Source organism: Aricia agestis, chromosome Z (assembly GCF_905147365.1).
Source record: "Aricia agestis chromosome Z, ilAriAges1.1, whole genome shotgun sequence".
In the NCBI taxonomy this organism is placed as follows: domain Eukaryota; kingdom Metazoa; phylum Arthropoda; class Insecta; order Lepidoptera; family Lycaenidae; genus Aricia; species Aricia agestis.
Genome location: NC_056428.1, coordinates 39040348 through 39066213, shown reverse-complemented (window position 1 = coordinate 39066213; position 25866 = coordinate 39040348). Strand labels below are relative to the sequence as shown.

Below are 25866 nucleotides of genomic sequence, written 5' to 3'. Positions count from 1 at the left end.
TTGGTAAGACTAATATATATTCTGTGGGTAAGTTAAGAATTATAAATGGCACTTTCAATAACTATTTGGAGTTAAAACTATGCAGTAAAGTAAACAAAAATGAGTAATGAAAAATAATGAAGTGGATCAGTGAATTCATACAAATTGAGCAGGAAAATAATTAAATGGGTGGTAAAAATGTTTGAATGAGCGGTTACGTGGGCAGTAATAAATCGGAATTTGTCAGCAAGAAATCTCATTCTTAGCAATGAGGTGGTAATAAGTAAGTACTACTTAAATGCCAAATTTTTGAGCAAAATCTAAATTTTTATTAAAAAAAATTAACCTAACTTAAAACTAAAAATCGATTCTATTATAAAAAATATACAAACCTAACATAAGTAAATAAAATTGAAATTTAAAAAAAACAATCCTAACCTAACGAAAAAGTAAAAATCAACATACAAAACCTAACCTTACCGCGTTAGTTAGTTCTGTAACTAATTTTGCAAACCTAGTCTAACCAATTCATAGGTTAAGACTACATAACGAAATGGTTTTAGAAAGAAAGGATAAATGTAAAGCGAAGAAAAGAAACAAATTCATGTAACGAGTCTTAAACAAGATCCAACCCTGAATTTTGCGGTGACACCCTGGATATCACCGCTCGCTATGATCTGTCCATAAAGTTAATATACCATTATCAAACCGCTCATTCCATCATTTTTTTTTGTCGCTCATTCAGTTAAATTATACTGCTCAATTATTTTTAGAATTGACATGATATGATAAAATAAACAACTAAGTAATTGATTTTTTATTACTGTTCATGTTTACTGTCGCAATCATTTATCAACCGCCATTAAATTAAATAACTGCTCAATATTTTGTTCAAATGATCATGTTAATAACATCTCAAATAAGTAAAATAACAACTAAAAAATTAGTTCTCTTTTATAAAATGCTAGAGATAGTCGACGGTTTGTAGAAGATGAGAGAGATAGTTTAGTAAAGACTAGAGCTATCAAAATAGAAGCAATAAAACAAGATAGTCAAATGAAGCTAATCAAAATGTTTAATATTAACAGAACCACATAAAGAGGCGTAAGATTTGACGTCTGATTAGTACTGATGAAGCTTTTCCATTCGTTTTCCATCTGTGGATCGACTGCTTGGGGGGGAAAAGTAGACGGTAGACGTGGGATAGATACCTCTTTGCGCTTGCGATGGCCTAATATCTCGCTGAGCTCTCGCGCGATGATCGCTCCGGATGTGGTCTCGTCTAAAATTATAAAAAAGTTTGATGATACTTCAACAGTTCTCAATTACAGTTTAGGTACTTTATAAAATGACCAGTGGTCGCTAGACTATAAATACTGAACCAGATGTATTTAATGATAACTTAACTTTAATAAAGATCGACAAAAATTAGGTTTGGAGCATAAATAGTATCTTCTTCTTTTATCATTAATTAATCTCTCTGAGTGCGGCGACGTACGGTATGGATAATGAAGTGACACAAAAACTTATAGGTACTAACAAAATTGTAAAATTTTGTTTTGATTGGTATTTCTTGTATTTCCTAGTCTTTCTTATATTAAGTACCTAGATTTAGTACTTTAGTAGAGCTTGTCTAATTTGAAATGACGTAAATGAGTGACCCCACCACTTCACTAGTTGATACTTATACCTAAATGAAAAATTTTGTACTGTGTATACGAGGGAGGGGCGCATCATTTTAAGTTAGACAAGCCCTACATTGTATTTTATTTTCAATTTATGAATGCCTATCTCATTATAATCTGCTGATTTTACAATTAATCAGTACGACTACACTTGCACCATTAGGTATCAAAGAAAAAAACAACAAAAATATAAATAAAGTTTTAAACATTAAACACCAAAGACACAATTAATTTCATACAACACAAAACATAACAAATATTTGTTGAAGATGCAGAATTCAGAAGATTCACGTCGATATAGTCACAGACCAGTTCATCCCAATTGTCAGTGAGATCTTCAATTCTTCTCGCATTAGCCACTAACTTTTGTCGCATCAAATGCTTAGCTCTTTTAATCGTTTCGGGGTTGTCATCCATGACCCGTCTAGCTTTCTTTCTATCGTTATCTAGATTATTCGACTCCACTAATACAACTGTTTGCATGTTATTAGTTACTTGCATCAGAATCGGTGGTTTGGTAGCCTGTGTAACGTTAGAATTCTCCTTTTTAAGAACCTTTTTGAGGATAGATAAACGTGATCTTTCTGCTAGAGATAGCTCAGTTTTGTTTGCCGCTTTCGTTTTCAAAGTAACGTTGTTAACCGCTAAACTTAGTGTGTCAGAAACATTAAATGTTGGAGTAGTGTCGTCTACTTTGTCCACCCGTCGATATGGTAAAACGTCTGAATAACTAGGACTTGAAAACTCCGTCATGTTTACTGAATAGTAAAAAAATTGTACATCAACATTTTGCACTAAATATTTAAAAACAATCTTCAATTTTTTTAATAAATGCACTTTGTGCCTACAATAAAATATATTCTAGAGTTGCTATGTTGATCGAACATAACATATTTTACGATTTCAAGACAAAGTGACTTACCAAAACATATTTTAGAATTTTACAGAAAATGGGGTTAATTTTAACCACATAATATTAAAATTTATATATAGCGGTAAGAACTATTTTTAAAAATTACCTGGTTGCCTTATTACAAGTGGAAGATTGTCCTTGAAACTATTGACCTTTTTTATATCATCAAATGTTTCTGCTAACATTGCTTTTGCCATGGCTTCTTTGTCAGACTTTTCTTGTATTGAATCTTTTCTAGTTTTCCGTCTCATACTTTTCTCATTGTTACTCTGAGCATGTTCGTTATCTCCTATTATCACCTTTGTAGGTCTATCTCTCGGTTTTCGTCTAGGCTTGCTTTTATTAAATTCTGTACTTTTGTATCGTATTCTTTCCTTTTCATCGTTTTCCTTGTAGTCGTCATCATTTAAATGATAATCTTCTTTATCGATATAATCTTCATTGTGACGATTGCGGCTCTTAACCGTTTCTACGAATTTATGATTGTATTTCATTTCTCTATCGTCATCTTCGTAATCTAACTTAGTATTTTTATGTCTTATCGTCTTTCGTCTTCTGCTTTGTTGCTCCATTTCTGGTTCGTTGTATAAATCCGTGTCAGTTTTATCCCTTATAGATTTGGATATAATGGCATCATCAACGTAGAAATCTTTTGGTGGCTTGGAGTCATCGCCTAAAAATAAATGTAATCGGTAAGCTAAGTAAGTGGTATACTTAATTATCCTGAAGATTTTAAAGCAAACGCGCTATTATAATACCTTTGTCGCCATATTCATAATCATCATCGTCATCAGCATGCTGTGACTTTTGTGTAGAATATTGCGAACGTGACCTTGATTCTCTTGTATCATCATCTAAATCATAATCAGGCATTGGAGAGGCTGGATAATCTCTGTAAGATAACGTGGTTCTAACTATTGCAAGTAAAAGAAAAAACACAGGACCGACCCCCATATTTTCTTCATTTGCAAATATTTCTCGTAAGTACTAACAAAGCTCTTACGAATTACGTTACTAAATTATAATAAACTTTTAGAAAAAACAATTTTTATAAATATTAATTGTTGTGACTGGTAATTTGACATTTTTAAAGACAAAAATATGCATAGAGAAATATTAACATACATGGAAAATGGAAATATGGAACAAAGACCGTACGTTTTATTATTGAAAGACATTTTTTTTATCTGGGGGCAACTGCAATGGTGTACCGCAACCTATCAAAAATAACAAAAAAATGACTTTTCCATCACAATTCACATTTACATTCTGACATTCATCACAATTTACAAAATATGATTCCAAAAATGTGATACAAAATGTAAAGTCCTAAAACGTTACTTATTTAGATAATAATATAATGAAAGTTATATATAAATCATGAAGTAATTCAAGAACAACATGGCAAATAACACAAATCCGGAAGTGGCTAAGGAAAACAGATTTTTTGACTTTTTACCTAAAATGTTACGTCCTCCAGTCAGGCGAATAGAACAGAAACCACCTATCATAGTAAGTAGCAGTTTAATGTAAACCTTATTTAGTATCAGTTCTGGCCAGTTGAAGACTTAATATTACTACTATAAGTGATTTAAGATCTGTACTTTACGGATTGCTCAACATCCAATCATTTTAAATGATCTAATTTTTTTTCTCGTCCTTATCTATAGTCTGTCAAGAAAGTGAAGAAATTAAAAGTGGCAACATCGTAGTGTCATCCCTTTCAAATCAATCATAAGGGACGCTTATACGGGCAACTAAAATTGCTCCACTCTCGTCAACTTTGACGTCACGACTACAGCAAGCAATTTTCGGCAACAAGCAGCAACAATCAGCAACTAGTTATTAGGCAATACTGTCATACACGAGCCCATCGGATATTCGTCAATTCGTATCGCCGCAATTTATTAAAATTGCCCCATGTTGCTCTACTAAATTGATCCAGATCGCTCCATTCGTGTCGCCGGCAATTAATTGCCCGCGTAAGCGTTTCTTAAGAAAAAAGGGAATTTTTAATTTCTTCACTTTCTTGACGGACTATATTAAGTGCCAAGAAATAAAGAGTTCTTCAAAAATCATAATATTTATGCCATACTAGATGTCCCGCGCGGCTTCGCCCGCGTAAATTAGGAATTTTATAGAAACCGTACATTTTCCCATAAAAAATAGCTTATGTCCCTATTAGATATCTCTTCACGTGGTCTATAACTCTATATCTGTGCCAAATATTGCCATAAAAATTGCTCCAGTAGTCCGTGAGATAAACACTTTCTAATATGTCCCCCGATTTTCCCACATTTTCCTGAGTTTCTTCGGTCGTATTAGGCTTTAGACTATTATATTATCACGTTAAGACTAATACGACTGAAGAAACTCAGGAAAACGTGGGAAAATCGGGGGAAATATTAGAAAGCCTCGATAAATGAGCTATCTAACACTGAAATAAGTTTTTAAATCGGACCTGTAGTTCCTGAGATTAGCGCGTTCAAGCAAACATACTCTTCAGGTTTATTTTTTTTTAATTATCGCTTGACAAACTCGAGTCTCGATCTAAAAGACTATTGAAAAGTACCAATAACAGGGTCATAATAGGCTCATAATCGACGACGCATAGTGAAATATGATAGTGATGATGATGATGATGAATGTAATTTGCATAGTAGCATAATATGCTTTCCGTTCTTAAAACAACGCCGAAACTCCCAAATCTCTCAGCACCTTCCGAACCACGGTATACCAGGTATACCTCGGTGCAAAATCTTACTTGTTGGTAAATGGTGGCATATGCATAGAATACTTCTCATGCAACCGAAGTCACCACACGTTTTCCTATTTTTGAGGAGTTCCCTCGATTACTTATGGATCCTTCATCACCACTTTTGTGAATGTAATACTAAATTGGCATGATACCCTATATTATATACTGTTACGTGCTAGGGTTCGAGGATTTGGAGAGAAAGACCTGGTGACTCTCTTGAAGACTTTATTAACACTGCACTAAACACTAGGTCACACAAGCACACACTAGGTCACAACACTTAGCACTAAGTCCAATCACTAAGCACTATCACTGTCCTAGGTCGTAGCCAAGTCGCAGGTTTCACTGGTTCACTCACTATTGATCACTCCGAAATCGCCTTGATGATCGCTCAGATTGAACTGAATTGCCGGGCCTGCCTGCGGCTCTTTTTATATGGCGAGACGAATTCCAGAAATTTCCCGATTTCACGTAAACAAGTAAACAACCGTGGGAAATTTCTAGTAGGCTCGGGCATGTGCCACAATAAAACTGCCGTCCTTGCGATAAGTGCAGTAAGTTGAATTTAATTTAGACCTTATGGACTCAGTCATAAGGTCTAAATTCAAACACGCTAACAAATAAAGGGTAAGCACGTAAACAAACATTGGACCTTTTTAGAAGGTTCGAGTATGTACTTGCGCACCACGTGTCGTATACCATGTACCGTAACACTACTCCCCTCTTAGAGATGCTCGTCCCGAGCATCATTGTTACTGCCATGGTATCGCGCCACGCTGTTTCTACGACTACTCCTGGTCTGTGGTCCCCTTTACAGCAGCGCAAGTAATACATCTGTGGCACCAATCCTGCACATCATCTCTCCAATGCAACCAGAAGAATCGTTCTCGCACTTTCCTTAGCATCCTCTTGACGCCTAGATGACTCCCTGATACGCCCTCATGTATCTCGCGGAGAACATCTGGTACTCTTGCCCTTGGGACAATTATCTGAAAATAGAACTCTCTGCCGTTAGCCTTCTGCCATTTCCGGTAGAGTAGTCCGTCCTGAAGTATCAGACTGTCCCATTGCTCCCAGTACGCCTTAGTGACAGCGCCAGTGGGTGCAACCTCACTCCAGATTGGTTTGACGTCACCCCGTTTCTTCCATCTGATGATGTGCCGAAGGTCGTCATCTCTTTCTTGAGCCTTTCTCATAGCATCATTCTCTAAGGGCCCCAAATTACTTGTTCTCTTTGTTCCGCTCCGTGCCTGGGAGGTAACAGTTACCGGGGCTTTCTCCGCGTCATCCAGTACTCGCCACTTAGTTCTGGATTCTATTCGTTTCCCATGATCCCGGGTAGGTGACGAAACTGCTTGCTTCTTTAACTCCTCCATTTGTTCCTCAATCCTTTTCATCCTTGCCATCTGGGTCTTCTTTTGCGGGCAGTTTAGCTGAAGATGGCCCCTCTCACCACACCTGTAACACATGGCTTCAAATCTTTTCCTCGTAGGAGCCTTAACTTCCTTGACTTCTTCAGAGACCTTGTGGATCTTATGGGTCTGCCGTATGTCATGGCGCACAGCCTCGACTTCCAAAGCATGCGCTAATGCTTCCTTTAGCGAGGTATGGTGACCAAGTCTTACTGCAGCCCTGACCTCCAAGTCTTTGATTCCGTCGACAAATCCTTGAACAATATTTGTGTCGACCATCTTGGTTTCGGCTCCTGGATATGCCTTCCTGACGAGTTTTTCAATTTCCAACGCCCATTGTTGAAGTCCTTCTCCTGAACGTTGGACTCTGTCACGCAGTTGGGCACGGAACACGTGCTCCAGGTGTCGCTCCCCGTATCTGGATTCCAGTGCCTCCATCAGGTCTTGGAAACCATTTCCCGTATGTGGCAGTGCCTCCAGAACCGACACAGCTTGCCCTCTGAGTGCAACAGTGAGAGCGGTCAAGCATTGCTCCTCCGTCCATCCGTTTGCGGTAGCAACAGTCTGAAATTGCCGACGATAAGCATTCCAAGAAGTAGTGCCGTCGTACGGTGGCACCTTTACTATTGGTCCTTGCGCCACACCAGTGACTCCACTAGACACCGCAACTCCCGTAGTTTCTAGGCGCACTACTCTCTTCTGTAGTTCTGTGAATCCGGTTTTCAAATTTTCCACAACCGTCTCTAACCCAGTAACTCGTTCTTTCATTACGTCGACATCTTTACGAAGCTTAGTCACCGTGTCACTAACATCCTTTATAGCTCCAAGCGCTTTTTCTTGGAGGTCTTTTTGCTGCTCTTGTGATTCTCGAATCGCTCTGATTTCAGTCTTGTGACTCTTGTAAAGCGCCGAGCTTGCGGTCTTGTGACTCTTGTAAAGCGCCGAACTTGCGGTCTTGTGATTCTTGCAGAGCCTGAATTAACTCAATTAGGCTTTGTAATTGGGGAGCCACTTGAGGGGCCGCAGAAGCTACGGGCGATGTATGGTGGCTGGAGCCAGTAGGCAGGGGTTGAGCAGACGGAGCTCGGTGGGTGGAGCTAGTGGGCGTGGCCTGGTGGGCGGAGCCTGGGGGCGTGGCCAGTGGGCGTGTCCAGGTGGGCGGAGCCAGAGGGCGTGGCTTAAGCCAAAGTGGGCGGAGCCTGGTGGGCGTGACCAGTGGGCGGAGCCATGTGGGCGGGGCCAGTGGGTGGGGCCTGTCCCTCAGTGGGCGGAGCTTGGTCCCCAGTGGGTGTGGCCTCCGCAACTCCTCTCTCGGTGTCAATGGCAGCAGCTCGCTGCGCCCTTGTCCTGACACTCCCCTTGAAGTCCTCTCTTGGAGTCAATGGCATCTCCAAATCGCACTTCTGACACCAGTTGTTACGTGCTAGGGTTCGAGGATTTGGAGAGAAAGACCTGGTGACTCTCTTGAAGACTTTATTAACACTGCACTAAACACTAGGTCACACAAGCACACACTAGGTCACAACACTTAGCACTAAGTCCAATCACTAAGCACTATCACTGTCCTAGGTCGTAGCCAAGTCGCAGGTTTCACTGGTTCACTCACTATTGATCACTCCGAAATCGCCTTGATGATCGCTCAGATTGAACTGAATTGCCGGGCCTGCCTGCGGCTCTTTTTATATGGCGAGACGAATTCCAGAAATTTCCCGATTTCACGTAAACAAGTAAACAACCGTGGGAAATTTCTAGTAGGCTCGGGCATGTGCCACAATAAAACTGCCGTCCTTGCGATAAGTGCAGTAAGTTGAATTTAATTTAGACCTTATGGACTCAGTCATAAGGTCTAAATTCAAACACGCTAACAAATAAAGGGTAAGCACGTAAACAAACATTGGACCTTTTTAGAAGGTTCGAGTATGTACTTGCGCACCACGTGTCGTATACCATGTACCGTAACAATACCAAAAGAAAAATTTTGAAAATCGGTTAACAAACCGCGGAGTAATCGTTAAAACGAACATAACACCTCCCCTATTTAGGAAGTCGGTTAAAATTGTAGCCTATGTGTTATTATGATGTATAAGCTATGTTATTGTAAAGTTTCATTAAAATCCGTTCGGTAATTTTTGCGTGAAAGAGTAACAAACATCCATACATCCAAACAAACTTTCGTCTTTATAATATTATATTAAGTAGGATTATAATCAGCGTTGCCAGATTTTTGTGCCAAGTCGGGCTTTGGTACTTTTTGAGTGAAAAAGCGGGATTCTTCAGTCAAAAGCAAGACGAAGTAAAAAATGTATAAATTAAAAAGTTTAAATAACGTTTTCGTGACAATAGACAGCAAAAGTACAGCACGCTGCACGTACGTTCGGGCTTTCCCGAAAAGCGGGACTGAGCCTGTCCCGCGCGGGACATATAATTTTGATGAAAAAATCGCCATCGCCATCCCGCCAAAATCGGGAAGTCTGGCAACGCTGATTATAATCCTCATCGTTAGCTTTCTACGTTAGTACTAGAAAATACAGAAATACAACAATCTACATGACAAGTAAATAACTAATATAACTCCATTTCTATCGGCTTCTCATTACGCAATACTCATAACTCTTCTATATTGAAGATTGTCATCGAAAATAACATAATTGTAGTACCGTTAGTCAAATTATATTGCCATTTCAGGGCTACTACGAGTTTACCCAAGAGGAGATCAGAACTCTTCAGGAGTGCGACAGGGAGAGCTTCTATGGCCGATGTCTGCCGCTGAGCACACTGTTCGCGACCCTCACTTATATCGCTGTCAAAAACGGTATCTAAAACTTTCTCACTATTAGGTCTTGCACTCTTGCCTCAATCCTCATATTTTGTTTGCGTGAGTAAAATATTATCATAAAGTGTCAAGTAATTCTGTCTGGATAATATTGTAGGTACATCGTTTTTCTACATCGTTGGATATCAGACTATAAATTAGGCAATATTACAGGTGTAACAAAACTAAGTGATAATACTCTCGGGTATGTGTCCCCTATATTATATTGAGTTCAGTGTGAAAATAGCAGCGCTGAAAAAACAAAATTTATTTTGTGGTTTGTAATGGATGGGCAAGAGCCCGCGCGTCATGATTTTTTCCATACAAAGGTAAAATTAAAAATACACTTTCAGCGCTGCTACTTTCACAGCGAACTCTATATGTATAGTAGACTGTACACTCCCTAAAGTATTAGGTAAGTATCACTTACACCCACAGATTTTAGAAGTAAGTTGCACCAGAGGCGTGGTTAAAGTTAAAGTTTAACTAAAGTTATTTTTATAGTTAAATATGGCGTCCTTTAGCTTTAACTTTAACCTTAACTTTAACCGGAGAAATTCACGTATGAGCGGAGGTAAGGATATTTAACTTTAACCAAAGATTTGTCATTTTGCACTGTAGTTAAAGTTAAAGATAAAGTTACAGTTAAAGTTAAAGTTAGCTGGTGCAACCCAGTCTAAGGGTGGATTGCACCAGAGGCGTGGCTAAAGTTAAAGTTATAGTTATAGTTAAGGCTAAATTTAGCTTTAACTTTAACCTTAACTTTGACCGGAGAAATTGACAAATGACGCCTGAGAAGAGGTAGATTAAGGTTGTTTTCACTTTTCTTGTAAAATTATTGTAATGTTTTAAATAAATTAATAAAAGAAAAGATAAATACCGAATCGTAATGGCTTTTGGAAATATTGTCATTTGTTGTGATCGTCGCGGGAAATTAGCAATCAGGTTCTCTATGTAATAAATCACAAATCAGCTTTCGTTTTTATTGGGCGAGGCGAGGATAAAAACGCCCGCCGTTATAAATAGAAATCCCTGTTCACCCACGTCTTCCGCCGCGTTGTTATGAACGCTAATAGACTCACTTCCCATCAGGTGACCATGCTCATTAGCTTGTATGACGCTCTGTGCATTTTTATACTTGTTATTGATTATTTTAATAGCCTCGGTGCTTTGCATAAAGTTAAGGTACTAATTATTACTATATATAATATTCTCATTATAATTATTATTATCCTTTTATACGTCATTTACTTAAAGGGAGAGCCTCCGCTGCTGTCGTCGTCTAACTTACCTTAAATAAATCATGAAACCATTTCCGTTCTCCATCTTAGATATAAAAGTCGCTGTTCATAAATAAACACAAAAAATACAGTCTCCAGAAAGAGTAGACGTATATATGTAGTATACGTAGTACGAATTTTTTTTAACCTAATCATGCACGCTCAAAAGCATCTCAAAAGGTGGTTTTTAGGGTTCCGTACCCAAAGGGTAAAAACGGGACCCTATTACTAAGACTTCGTTGTCTGTCTGTCTATCCGTCCGACTCCGTCCGTCCGTCGCGTCCGTCCGTCCGTGATCTGTCTCCAGGCTGTACCAATTTCAAGAACCGCTATAGCTAGACTTCTGAAAATTTCACAGATTATGTCTAAAAACAAAATAATATTAATATTTAAGGGGGGCTCCCATACAACAAACGTGATTTTTGTGGGCCTTTTTTGCTCGATATCAATAATGGCAACAGGTAGACACTTGATATTTTCATAAAGGTCTTAATTATACATCTATTTCAATAATTTATAATAATATTAAAATAAAATAAAAAATTAAGGGGGGCTCCCATACAAAAACACAATTTTTGGCCTATTTTTGCTCTATAATTGTACAGAACCCTTCGTACGCGAGTCCGACCCGCACTTGGCCGATTTTTTATTTCTCTTTGTATTTCCACACAAACACTTTCAATATTATTATGTCGATAATATAAGCACTTTGCACATGTTTATGTCGATAATAATTATAAGGTTTTCATATTTTTTATGTAATTTCGAAATTGTGTAAAGCGGCAGCAGCGTCTACTGTGGTCTACTCTTTTTGACAAGCTATAATATCTATTATTAAGTACTGGTGCCTTACTCCCGAAACTGATATCGATGCCATGGTGACATACTTATTTAGTCACTTCAATAAATTAATAATACTTATGGGCAAATATCGAAATACTTTATATGGCAAAACAATAATATTTGCCGGGACAGCTAGTTATAATAATATTATATACAATTAGGTACTTAAATAAAATATGTACCATCAAGGAAATTGATTCCTAGGTAGTTGACAGACCATGTGTTCCAGTGCATCGCGACGTAAATACAGAGGAATGACCTAAACAAGCCCTAGTAGGGTCTCTGTTAGGCCTGGAGGGTGTCTGAACACCCTCGATCAGACGTGTCTGCCAACGACCAGGCAGACGCCCGCTGATAGAACTGCGGTGGCCCCACATTTCCCGTGGTTCTGCGAGTAGCGGCGCAGAAAGGAACACGGTCGGGTTTTAGTGGGTAGAGCTGCTGCGGTCACTTACCATCTCATCGGCCGCAGCGAGTCCCACATACCCCGGTTGTCTTCCCCAGCACTGCCGGGGATGCATAATGGCATTTCCCGACTAAAAAAAAAAAAAAAAAGGTAGTTGACAGACCAACGTCATTTGGTCGGATCATGTCAATTCAATGTTAATAATTATTACGATCTGTCGGTTAAGTTTGACGTAACACGACCAAACTACGTAGGTCTCTGCCTAGGAATCAACTTCTCTGAAAGTAGTAGGTACTTAAGCCATGGGGGTGGTACCGGTTCCTTCTCGTTGGTGTCCCTGGGCCCCTGGGTACGCCACTCCGCCCTTTACACGGAGCGAGGTACCCAAGGTGGCTGATCGCCGGTCTTTCTCTGTCTTCCACTCTCTTTTTAGTAGTTTACACTTCCTTGTTATTTTGTTTTTCGTTATTCTATCTCTCACCACCTTTCTTCTCTATCTTTCCTGTTTAGTTAATTCTTCTCTACAATAGTGTGTGTTTGTGTGTGCAAATCAGTGTGTGTTTGTGAGACGGATGGGCCTGTGGGCCTCCAACCCTAAGCTGGTGACGTCCGGTGACGGGGTGCATGGCGGGTGGGTGACCACGCAATTAGGATGTGGGGCAGAATCACCCCTTAATGATCAATTATGGAGAGCAATAAGGATAAAAATAATCCCCGGGTGGGTCTCCGAAAGGGGGAATCCCATACTCCGGCCTCGGCCGGGGATCGCTCCGCGTATACGGGGGGAGCACCTGTTGCTATGGAGGAGGGGAAGAGGAGAGATGATAACGACGACTATGGCACGAATACGGATATTGATAGGCATATTGTTACGGCTGCAATGTTGACAGCGAGTGAAGGCGAAGGATCGCAAACAGCGACGCCTACGCCCGGCAGCCCAATCCCTAGTAAGTTTTTCTATAGGGATGGACTAGGATATGACACGGAGAGTGGCAGTGAAACTGCATCCTCTCGAAATAAGGATACGGACAAGGAGAAGGAACGAGAAAGGTTCCTTCGTAAGAGGCCCGGTGAATGCAGTCCTGAAAAGGACGAAGAGGGTGCCCGGAAACCCACCGCCAAGCGTGGTAGGGGCCGGCCACCCACAACTGGACGCTACGTTGGCCAAGCCAAGGCCAGGAAAAGTAAACTTGACCAGGAAGATAGAACGCTACAAACCGAAGTGGAGCGCGAGATTTTGGAGGCGACAAAGAGGATCCCATCGGTGAGGTCACACTCTCGGGCATCGGAATCCTCCTCTGACGTGACTATGCTGGAAGAGCCCAAGGAGGTTACTTCAGCTAGACTGGGTGCAGTCATCACAGAGAGCCTGAGAGCCATCAGCAGCGTAGCCCAGAAAAAGAACCTCAAGGGAACGTCTGTGGCGGCTCTCAACAAGGCGACCCTTGCCATACGGGAAACCTGTGCGATTCTGCTCGAGCACTCAGCGTCGGCGGAGACAAGAGCACTGGAAGCCGATAATAAACGCCTATCCAAGGAGCTTGAAGACCTGCAAAAGGAACTAGGGGCCATCAAGCGTAGGATGGCCGAAGCTCAGCCACAAATCACTCCCGTAAACAAGGAGCTGAATGTGGAGGAGCTTGTCCAGCGAGCGGTGCGTGAGGCAGTGTCCGTAGCGAGTGCCAGAATGGACGCGCGGTTAGAGGGATTGGAGGCTCGGCTGCTGCCGGAGCCGCGCCTGCGACCCCCCCTCGCTGCAGATAAGAAAAAAGAGAAGGAGAACACAAGTGACCCAATAGCATCTACGTCGAAGGGCAAAGAGAAGACTTCGGAGCTTGAGCCGATGGTGACGACTCTGTTACCCCCACTCAATCCGGGTCCAGCACCGAAACAGAAAAAGAAGAGGATAAAAAAATCTGCTGCAGCTGTGGAGGCGGCGGCGGGTAGGCGCGATGCTGCCCCTGTCACAGCTGTGGCGGGACAACATGCGACCGAGGAGTGGTCGCAGGTTGTCAAAGGGAAAAAAGGACAGGTACAAAGAAAGAGAGAGGAAGGAAAGAAGGTACCTAAGAAGAGGAAGAAAAAGAAAAAAAATGGAGGTCTCCGCACTCCGAAAACTGCAGCCGTGGTTCTAACGTTGCAGCCAGAGGCGGAGAAAAGAGGCATCTCGTACAAAGATGTACTAGAAAAAGCCAAACAACGGGTCGATCTCGTCAGCCTGGAGATCCCGGCTGTAAGGTTTAAGGTGGCAGTCACTGGGGCTCGATTGCTCGAGATTCCAGGGGTTGCTAACAAGGATAAGGCGGACAAACTTGCTGAAAAGCTCAAGGAGGTAATGGAGGAGGACGTTGTCCGCATCCACCGACCTCAAAAGTGCGCGGAGCTGCGCCTACAGGGTCTGGATGACTCCGCCACCCCGGCAGAAGTGGCGCGGGCCATTTCAATGCCCGGTGGTTGCGCAGTTGGCGACATTAAGGTTGGAGAGATCAGGCGAGACCGCAGAGGTCGTGGATCAGTCTGGGTTAAGTGCCCGGTTGAGGCGGCAAAGAAGGTAACAGCCCCAAACGTAAAAGTTTGCGTTGGGTGGACCATCGTGCGTGTGGTACTTCTGACCACGCGCCCCATGATATGTTACCGATGTCAGGAGGCCGGGCACACCCGGGCAATATGCAAGAGCGAGGTAGACCGCAGTGAGCTTTGCCTCCGCTGTGGTCAGTCGGGCCACATGTCTGCGGGGTGCCAAAACGCGCCTCATTGTGCACTATGTGAGGCCCATGGTAGGCCGGCGGACCACATCGTGGGAGCTAAATCCTGCGGGAAAATGGCGCCTAAGAAAAAGAGGGACGGTCCAGAGAAGGGCAAGGCACCTAAGGCAGTCGCCACAACATCCACGGCGACTACCGTTGCTGAAGCGGCACCAATGGACGCCTCATAACGGCGTCCTTTAAGTTTCTGCAGGGCAACCTTAATCATTGTGCCCGGGCGCAAGATCTCTGGTTGCATGAGATGGCGCAACGGATGATCGACGTTGCAGTGATAGCTGAGCCGTATCGTGTCCTGCCCAGGAGCGATTGGATCGGGGACGAGGATTCAACGGTGGCGTTGGTCCTGGGCCCAGGAATCATGCCTTTTTCTATTAGGAGTGTGACTAGGGGGCATGGCTTCATCGTCGCTGATTTGGGACCCCTCACCGTGGTGGGGGTTTATTTTTCCCCAAACCGGCCTCTCGTGGAGTATGAGTCCTTTCTCCTGCGACTCACCACCTACGTGAGCAGAGCTGCCAACCCAGTAATCGTTGCCGGAGACTTCAACGCGAAGTCCACGCTGTGGGGTTCCCCGGCGACGAATGCCAGAGGCAGGGCGGTTGCCGAATGGCTATTGACAGCGGGCCTAGTGGTGGCTAACAAAGGTGCGGTTAGCACTTGTGTCCGATGGCAGGGCGAGTCAATAGTTGATTTGACTTTTGTCAGCCCAGCTATTGCTCACCGCATTGTGGATTGGAGAGTTTTAGAGGAGGTCGAGACGCTCTCAGACCATCTTTATATAAGGTTTGACGTTGTCGCCTCCAGCTCAGGGTCGGACAGTCCCAGGCCGATCAGTGGCGGACCTAGATGGTCTCTGAAGAAGATGGACCGGGAGCTTCTCGACGAGGCTGCGATTGTTGCATCTTGGGTGCCTCTGCCGTCCGAGAATGTCGACGACTGTGAGGAGTGGTTAAGGAAGGCAATGCAAGGCGTCTGCGACGCCTCTATGCCACGTGTAGGGACTTTTAAGCCGCGGCGCCAGATGTATTGGTGGCGCCCTGAGCTACTCCGCATACAGCAAGAGTGTACGGCAGCCCGTCGTCGTTATAAGAGGTATCGCAGACGCCGATCAAGGGATCAGCAAGAGGAGGAGGGCTTGTACACTGCGTATCGTACGGCCTGCCTCACCTTTCGCAATGCCATACTGCAGGCGAAGGCAGACGCCTGGCAGGATTGGCTGCGGACACTCGAGGAGGATCCGTGGGGCAGACCGTACAAGTGGGTACGCCAAAAGCTGCGTCCTGCAGCCGCCCCAATCACGCAGACGATAGAGCCGGAGCTCCGAAATCGGGTCTTGTCGACCTTGTTTCCACGTGGGGCTAACTGTTCTCCCCTCATAGTTCCACGAACGGAGAACTCCGGGGCTGAAGTTGCAGAGGAGGAGGTACCACCTGTCACGTCAGCTGAGTTGGCCGTGGTGATGCACAAAATGGGCTCGAAGAACACGGCCCCAGGCCTGGATGGCGTGCCGGGTCGTGTCTGGAGTGCAGCAATGAAGCACATGGAGCAACAGGTACTCACCGCTTTGACCAATTGTTTGGTCCAGGGTCGAGTACCGCGGCGCTGGAAAACAGGCAGACTGGTTCTTCTGCGCAAGGACGGGCGGCCAGAAGATCAGCCATCGGCCTATCGACCCATCGTGCTCTTGGACGAAGCGGGCAAGATGTTGGAGAGGGTAATTGTGGCGCGCATTAATCGCCATTTGGAGTGCACTGGGCCGAACCTTAGTCCTTCCCAGTACGGGTTCAGGAGCGGCCGGTCCACAATTGACGCAGTGGCTCGTCTGCGTGACGTGGTCGAGGAGGAGACGTCCCGGGGTGGAGTTGTGTTGGCAGTGTCCTTAGACATCTCTAATGCATTTAACTCCATGCCCTGGAGCGTCATCGAAGCCGGATTAGAGTACCACGGGGTGCCACGTCATTTACGCCGGACCATCAAAAATTACCTCTCCGAAAGGTCGGTTCAATACCCGACGCAAGACGGATGGGAGGAGCTGGAAGTCGATTGCGGTGTTCCACAGGGATCAGCCTTGGGTCCGACCCTGTGGGACATCGGATACGATTGGGTACTCCGTGTTGTACTCATACTTGGTGCCGAGTTGGTTTGTTACGCAGACGATACTTGTGTGGTTGTTCGCGCACGAACGCATAGAGAGGCGGTGATTCGGGCGACGGCTGCTGTCGCACAGACAGTTCACCGAATTAGAGCGTTGGGCCTCACAGTTGCATTGAACAAAACCGAGGCCGTTATGTTCTATGGGCCCAGGAATGCGCCACCACTGGGTTTGGAGATTGTCGTGGGCGGAACGAGGATTGCCATATCGCCGTCGATGACGTACCTGGGCCTTGTATTGGACGGGCGTTGGACTTTCGGGGAGCACTTCCGTCGGCTCTCCGAAAAGGTCACGAGATCTGCGGGGGCCTTGGCGACTCTACTCCCGAATCTCGGGGGTCCGAGCCTGGGCTGTCGGCGCTTGTACATGGGTGTTATCCGCTCAATGTCCATGTACGGAGCGCCAATATGGGCTGAAAACTTGTCACCTAAAAATGCGCTAAGTCTTGGGAGGCTTCAGCGCGTAATGGCTACAAGAGCAGTTCGCGGATACCGGACGATCTCAAGGGATGCGGCCTGCCTACTTGCTGGAAGCGTCCCTTGGGACTTACAAGCGAGAGCCCTCTCCGACGTTTACTGGCGTTGCGCAGAGGTCCGCGTCGGGGGTGGCAACCCCCTACCGGACGCTGTACGTCGGTGGAGGGAAGTGGCGAAGGAAAGGACATTAATCCTGTGGGAGGAGCGGCTTCAAGAGCCGCAGGTGAGCGTTGCCCTAATAACGGCCATACGCCCGCTCCTGAAAGAGTGGATCACCCGGACATACGGCGCACTCTCCTTCCGACTGACACAGGTGCTGACCGGGCACGGCTGTTTTGGTCGGTACCTGTGTGAGATAGTAAGGAGAGAGAATGACACTAGGTGTCATCATTGTGGCGACGAAAGGGACACGGCCGAACACACTGTGATGGTCTGTCCCTCATGGACAGGACAGCGTGCTGCCCTCGTGGCCGCAATTGGACAGGACCTCTCGCTACCAGCTATCATTCGAGCAATGCTGAGTAGCGAGACCGCGTGGACGGCAGTTGACACCTTCGCCCAGGAGGTTATAGCTGCCAAGGAGGAGGCCGAACGCAGCAGGGAAAGGGAGGCGATCGACCCCTCGAGACGGCTAAGGCGGAGACGTGCGCGACGCCAGCACAATGATCCACCCTAGCCGGGGTACTCGTGGTGGCGGCGTGGGGACGCCGTCATCAAATTCGAGTCCCAGAGTGGGTCACGATGCACAAAACGCTCCGTGCATCGTGACACCAGAGCCCAAGCAAGCCCCAAGTGGGGCCTCTGTCGGCCTGCGGGGCGAGAAGCGCCCCCAAATGAGTGTGGTCTGACAAAGGTCGGACGGCCACTGACGGAGTTGCGGTGGGTGTGTCGTGCCCGTGGCTTCGTCTTGGGTGGCGAGAGGAGCGTCGCAGAGTTTTAGTGGGTAGGGTCGCGGCACATACCATCTTCGCCGCGACGAGCCCCACATATCCGCAGCGGGATTCCCCATCCCCTGCGTCGAATGCGTTAATGCATTTCTCTGCGTGAAAAAAAAAAAAAAAAAAAAAAAAAAAGGTACTTAAGCCATACACGGCATACACCCTATAACGGTCTACCTACCGGAGAAGTTTACCTGTGCAGGTATGCCAGCGCAGGTAAAGTGCGACAAGGCTTTATAATTATGAACGTGGGCGGGATCTCTGCTGGTAAAGGAGAACTGTCAAAAATGACGTTTTTTATTATGGCAGCGTTAGTTCCTTTTTCGCCACGTTCATTTAAAGCCTTGTCGAGCTGTAGACGGACGAATGTGTGTGGGAATAGATCTATGCAGTTTTTGGACCTGCGCAGGTGACCGGCACAAAATCGCAAATCAATTCTTTCGATTGGCACTTTTATTATTTTTTTGCGCCGAGAAAATGCTTTTAAGCATCTTGCGGGGGATGGGGGTCCTATTCGCAAGTATGTGGGTCTCTGCTGCGTCCGAAGATGGGACACAGCCCCTACCCACTAAATCGATTGGCACCTGCGCAGGCATACCTGCACAGGTGACCTCTCCGGTAGACTGTAGACGTGCGACGTGTATCATGGTAGCCATAACATCTTCAACAAGTAGGTACCTAACAATATTATGATTGCAATTTGCATAATATTATTGTTACCGTAAAGTGTAAACCGTTAGCTTTTTATTTTTTGCAGCTAAGAAATGTCTTTAAAGCCAAATACTTTTATTTAAACTAAATATAGTTCTTTTTTTAAAGCATCTTTTTTTTTAAAAAGCATTCGTAAGCAGCTGGTACTGGTAGGCAGGTATTTTTAAAACTTGAGGTAGATTAACTTTACTCTTTTGCTGATTCGCTTTTGATTTTAAAAAGTTACTTGTCAAATGTCATATTGAGAAGTGTCAACTGTCAACCACAGAGTAGGTAGGTTACCTACTTTATGCTGCCAAGTGTCAACAAAATAAAAAATCTAGTGCGGTCGGCGGTGTAATTAATAATTATATCGTAAACACTTCTTGTTTCGTAAATTTGTATTATAAACGTGAAGTTCTGAAAATATGGAAAACCCTGGATTTGCTTACGAAGATGGTGGTGTAGCTGGAGTTTCACCTGCAAGTCCTCTTCCACCGGCAAGTATTGCTTTCTGCGATGTGAATGAACTTGTTAGGTTTTTTTGAGAATATCATCTAATTATACGGTCCTACAGGGGCAGTATAAGTTCTCTGCTGAGGAGTTGCGAGTACTAAAGGAGTGTAACTCCGAGAGCTTCGTCCAGCGCTCGGCGCCGCTTGGAACTTTACTCGGTCTAGCTACGTATTTTGGTGTCCAAAAAGGTCAGATATACAATTTTCAACTCTCTGGGCTCGTAAAATATTTATATTCTTACTAATCATACTCTGAAAGTATATTGAGACCCTGATTTATAAATTCACACCAAATAATATTATATTACATCATCTCAAAATAACCTATGTCATATTGAATGCAATTTATAGAATATGTTGATGTGGAAAATATTGTGTAATTAAATGAGCTAAAAATAAAATAATTGCATGCCTATGTTGTGTGTTTGAAAATACTTAATATGCTATGATTTGTTCAATTTTCTAACTAGCTTGTACCTATATTTGTCTACAAAATAATAGAAATACTAATGTAGATACAATATAAAAGATTTATTTTTCTACATTTTGTTTAACCGATTCAGTGCAGATCACATGTTTTTAACATGTGGCGTACGACATGTGAGCTGTGACATTTAAAATACGATTGTATCTCCCTCAAATTACACTTTAGAAGGAACTACTCTGAACAAAATCATCTTAATTTTCCAGATAGAACAAGCCTATAGGCTTCGCCTATGAATATTCTGTGAATTGAAAAAAGTAGGGACCGTCAACCTTTTTTAAAGGTGCATTCATTATCAGTTTTTAACGTGTGGCGTATGACACGTGAGCCATGTCATTTAGAAAGCGATTGTATCTCCCTCAAATTACACTTTAGAAGGTTCTACTCCGAACAAAACCGTCTTAATTTTCCACATAAAACAAGCATTACTAGTATAGGCTTAATTTCTGAATATTCTGTAAATTGAAAAAAAGTAGGGGCTGTCTCCTTTTTTAGCCTGGCCATATATTATCCGAAATTTCTGATCAGAAAAATTTGGACGCCGGTCGGAATGCACTCTTTTCATATATTTTGTTGTGGCCCCCGCATACTATCGGAATTCTAACGTGTCAAAATGTATAAGCGTCCGAATTTTTCTGATCAGAAATTCGGATAATGTGCGGCCGGGCTTTTTAGTAGTAAACTTTTCGGGAGTCCATATAATCGGAACAAATACACCAAAAGAAAAATTTGGAAAATCTGTGCACAAACAGCAGAGTAATCGTTGAACACACATAAAAAAATATCCACAGCCGAATGTATAACCTCCTCCTTTTTGGAACTTGGTTAAAAAAACCTTAACAATGAACTTCTTTAAAGTTATCTACGAACATATAATTTACATCGCAAAACCAGATCTATTTAATATACTTATTTTTCTAACTTTGAAACCTACAAAAGGTTTGCAACATCTGAATAAAAAAATCGCTTACCTGCCATTTTCAGGTTAAACACTTACTAAAACTACTCAAAATCAACTCAAAACAACGTAGCCTTCTGTTAACATCAATGGTTTGGGCTCAACTAAATAAAGTTAATACACGCGTAAAAAGCAAGCAAAACAATAAATCTTTTTAAATGTGGAGGGTGACACGGTAGCTGTGACATCTACTTCTATGGCGTATGACACGGCTAACGTGTCACGAGAAAATTGTATGCTGCCACGACTGAAAGTCTTCCGTCTGAATCGGTTCTGAATTGGTTAATCTAGAAAATGACATTTCTTTGATGCCTATCCTTTGTGGTCATCTAAGGTAGTGAGTGTGTCCAGATTATTCATGCATTGCAAGTTTAAATCTGTATAAAGTCAATGTTTGTATGCTATTTCCCTGCAATAAGAGGCAACATTAATCTGTTTTGTTAAACTTTTTTAACCAGCATTAGTGCATTCAGAGATTTTTATTCCTACTCTGTTTAAAGAATATAATATTGCATTAAAAATTACATTTTACTAAAATTCAGTTGAAATATTCTTTCAAACTTTCCAGGTCATTTGAAACCGAATGCCAGGTTTGGGGCATATCCCAAAGTGTCTCTGGCGGTGATAGTTGGATATTTCATCGGCAAGATCTCCTACCAGCAAGCTTGTGCGGAAAAGCTGATGGCGCTACCCAACAGCTACCTGGGACAACTGTTGAGGGACAGGCGTGATGGTAGAGTGGGGTAAGATCATTGTAGCTTTAATTATCAAATTAACATGGACATATCAAGTTTTATTTTCTAAGAATCTTTTTGTCCAAATGTGAATATGCATCATTTGAATCCCCATTATGCAAATGGCAATTGGCAATACTCTAAAGATATTTTGTAGAACTACAACAACAACTTTGTTATGTTAGTAATTTTATAATTAATTTTCTTTTGCCCATATTTTAAGACTTACATTTTTTTTGTTTCTCATTGATTACTGTACCATTTTCCAGAGTATAAAAAATGAGTTGATGATAAACTGTAATGTGTAATATTGTTAATGCAGTATTAGACAGTACAGCTTCTTAATACAATACACATTTCAGCTAATTACTCAAGTCATTTCTAACCGTAACAAAAGCAGCTCCTCATTTTTTTATTAGATAATAATGTCAGTCAGGGGGAGGCTTTTGCACAGTAGTGGGACAGCATAGGCTAATAAAAAAAATGTCAGTCTTTTTTCTTTTATAGTTTGTTTGGTAACAGTAACATCTTGTTCTAAATTCTGCCTTTTCCATAGAACACCCCAATCGCCGAAATTCCCCCACAAGTCAACTCTGGGCATCACATCAGATGATATTTACTCTGACGCTGGCCCCGGAAATGCTCTGGACTTGGACACTGACCGGCCCCAATTCAGTGATGATGCATACAGATCTGGAGACATCGGTATGTATTAAATGAGATTACATTTCCGGAGTCCTACTACCCATATTGCAAAAAATTTGCACAATTTAGTTACTGAAAACAAATAAATTATATAATAAATGGTTGAACTGTGTTATGTTGCACACAGTGTATTATAGGAACCAACAAATTATCGTACACAATATAATTAAAATAGATTAAGTAAAATTAATGCTGCCTCTTTATATAGGCCGAGGCCAGAAGAAGTGAAGCCTGGTTCTTGATAAGGTACCTACATAATTTTAACCATTACTTCTATTTAGGAGGCAATGAGTATGGTTGTATAAACATTTACATTGACCTGTAGCGAGTGCCGAATTTATATTTTTATGACAGTCGGTCACTTCATTTTCGTCGCTTCATATACCAAATCTGTAAGGCCTCTATAAACGCCACGGCTTAAGCCTATGACGGCTTATTTATAAATCCGGAGTTGCTCTTTTCCTAGTGAACAAAATATATGTTAATGGGGCGACTAACCCTAAAGTGTCGATTTTATAATTCATTTTTATACTTGAAAATAAGCCCCGAATTTTTTCATTTTCTAAAATTAGATACTACATTATATTTCCGAGAATTCGATCTGAGCAAAAACACGATATCTTAAAATTTTCTCGATAGAAAAAAAAACACAAAAATGCATCTAATTTACACGAATTTTTCATTTATTGCCATAACCGTGCATTGAACTAAGTTAATATTTTAACACATTGTATAAAATTCTACCATTGAGAGATCGACCTAGCGGATTTTTAAAATGTTGTATATTTATCGAGTTATTGAGAAAAAACTAATTTGGCGATGAATCCGCCTCGTGCTTTTTCACCTGGCATATGGAAGACGGGCGTGAGTGTGAAGAGAGAAGGACGATGTTTGATTTTTGGGGTTAGTCGCCCTCTTAAGTGCTTAGTGCCCCAGATACATAGAGGAGCTATGTGAATGATACCTATAGAAACTTTTAAATATCTTAATAATTTGAAAAATAATATTTAAATGTGTTTTCAGGCCTACTACCGCCATTGCAGGACGACAGGCTTGGACAGCCGTCGTTGTCATACGATGAGTTGCGGAAGAGGAACCGTGGTGAATACTCTGAAGCGAGAAAAGATCCTTACAAGTCAGTATAATATCAGACGTTATAAATAGAAGTACAAGCCTCGGTGGTCCAGTGGTTTAGAGTGTGGTTCTTTACTCGGGGGTAGTGGGTTCGATTCCCGCGTTGGAAACATGTTATTTCCAATTATTTTGGTTAGGACGATGCAGGCTGATCACCTGATTGTCAAGTAAGATGATCCATGCGTCGGATGGGCATGTAAAAAGTCGGTCCTGCGGCTGATATCTCGCCAGTCGCGTCGATCTTCCCTCCCATTGGGTTATGAGGGTATAGGAATTAACCATTAATTTATTCCAGAATCGTGCCCCCGGGAATTGTGCTTTGCGCTGCAGCTAATAGTGAACAACATCGCGTAACACGTTTCCCGCATTATAGCACGAAAGTAAAGGGCGCAAGTCCCAGTCCCAAAATAAGTGAATCGTGTTTTCCGTTAGGGAAATATCAGATAAATATACAATGATTAAATAAATCTCAACTTCATTTAAGTCAATCGTCTTCCAGGATCGTAATACTTATTAGAAAACACAGCAAAACAGCCCGCTCTTAAGCTATAACTTTTCACTGACAGGCTATTTTTAATTGCGGTTTGGTTACAATCATTCAGTATTTAGTAGACAATTTTACTATATAGGTCTCGTTAGTGGTGGAATTTTGGACCAAACTCCATACATTTTATGTCATACTCCTTTATTTAGAAATAAAACAATCTTTTTTTATTGCAGAGTGGAACCAGGTCAGTTCCCTACGGTGCGCCGTCCCCCGCCCGCTTCCCCGCCCTCCACCTCGACTAACAAGTATGGCGACGCCATGGAGTAGTCCACGAATATTAGCTAGTTCATGAATTAATAAAACCTGCAAACACCCAGTATCCTTTTTCGTCGATGACAGATATGTCAAACAATTAAGAATAAGGTAAAACACCCAGTCATTGCCACATGAGTTTATTTAGACAATCCTATTATTGTACGTCAGTATATTAGTTTAATATAATATTATAATTATTGGTACATTTTAAATGGCAAAAATCTATTATAGTCATCCTAGCCAATATAATAGGATGAGTGCCAATGATTGGGTAGCTTGCCCTATCTATTATTTTTTCGCTTAGCAATTGTTTTAGCTAATGCCTTGTGCAAATAACGACAGCATAGCAGTTTTAAATTATTAAAATATGAGCATTTCTAATAGGTGTTATCTTACAAAAATGCTTTAAACCAATTGTATAGGAATTAAAAGACAATTAATTGGTTTATAGCATAAAATAAATTAAATTAAAATGTTGTAATAACGTAAGCGATTTCAACTTTGTGACTAAAACTAAACTACCTAAGTATTTTAATCAAGAATGAATTCGGTTTTCCTAAATTATGTAAATATTCTTATGCCTTCATTTTTCTGTACCCCTTTTTTACAATACTGTAATTTACCTCTTATTTTGTTAAAATTTATAAGCATTTAAACAGACAGTACTTTAAGAATGTTAGTTTTTAGAGAAAAATACAAAATGTTTTTTCAAATAAAGTAGATCGTTGTTATACTTCGTTTGATTGCTTTTTTTAAGAGCGTTTTCTCATTATGTATCTATTGCTTGGCCATCATATTATGTATCATAAAGTATAAGACTCCTTGGCAGATTGCAGACCTACGATATTTGGTGGGGTTATATCAATGTTATCACGATTCACGACGATGGCTCGGCTTGACATTACCCGACCAAATTCTTATTGCAAATTTTGCAACATTCGCAGCGCAGCTTAATTTCTGTAAAGTGCTTCTTAACAGCTATAATGAAAAAAATCACATTGAATTGCAATTGAAAAAATACATTTATTTGTTTTGTTTTTGAGATTTTTTGATAGGAGTTTATGTATTCAAATGCGCAGTTGATTGGTTACTATTTTGACGTAAGTAATAAAGGGCGATTTTAAAACATCAAGCATTCGCTTCTCAATATATATGACGTGTAGTGCTTCCGTGAAAAATGTTTATAACGAAACGTTTTTAAATAGTTGTACAGAAAAAACTGTTTTCGAGGTTCAGTATCACAGGTCACAAGAGTATGTTTAAAAAGTACAAAAATTCGCAACAGCATAATATTATAATGGATCAGGAAAAATTAAACGCTCAGCTTGCACACTAGTACCACTTTTAATATAACATGAAAACCCATTACCTTAATATAACATCGTTGTAAGCCCTCAGATTATTATTAAAAAAGCTGCCTATAGC

General features: G+C 42.1%; 2 protein-coding genes across 3 annotated transcripts; one reads left to right on the top strand and one right to left on the bottom strand.

Moving 5' to 3' along the window:
- Positions 1–1865: 1865 nt before the first annotated feature.
- On the bottom strand, positions 1866–3636 carry LOC121738760. The gene is made up of 3 exons (XM_042130995.1): positions 3336–3636; positions 2684–3250; positions 1866–2422 (listed from the first exon to the last, which is right to left on the bottom strand). The coding sequence occupies exons 1-3, from the start codon at positions 3529–3531 to the stop codon at positions 1866–1868; spliced, it is 1320 nt and encodes a 439-aa protein (XP_041986929.1). The 5' UTR covers positions 3532–3636.
- Positions 3637–3873: 237 nt separating this feature from the next.
- Positions 3874–25107, top strand: LOC121739001 (OCIA domain-containing protein 1). Of its 2 annotated transcripts, none has more exons than XM_042131304.1 (6): positions 3874–4089; positions 9433–9559; positions 21635–21809; positions 22357–22505; positions 23529–23640; positions 24360–25107. In XM_042131304.1, exons 1-6 carry the CDS (start codon positions 3979–3981, stop codon positions 24451–24453), a joined length of 768 nt encoding a protein of 255 aa, XP_041987238.1. In that variant the 5' UTR covers positions 3874–3978; the 3' UTR covers positions 24454–25107. The 2 variants fall into 2 exon arrangements, with proteins under 2 accessions (XP_041987238.1, XP_041987239.1); XM_042131305.1 differs by lacking the exons at positions 3874–4089; positions 9433–9559 and adding exons at positions 19443–19609; positions 19687–19813.
- The last annotated feature ends 759 nt before the right edge of the window (positions 25108–25866 follow it).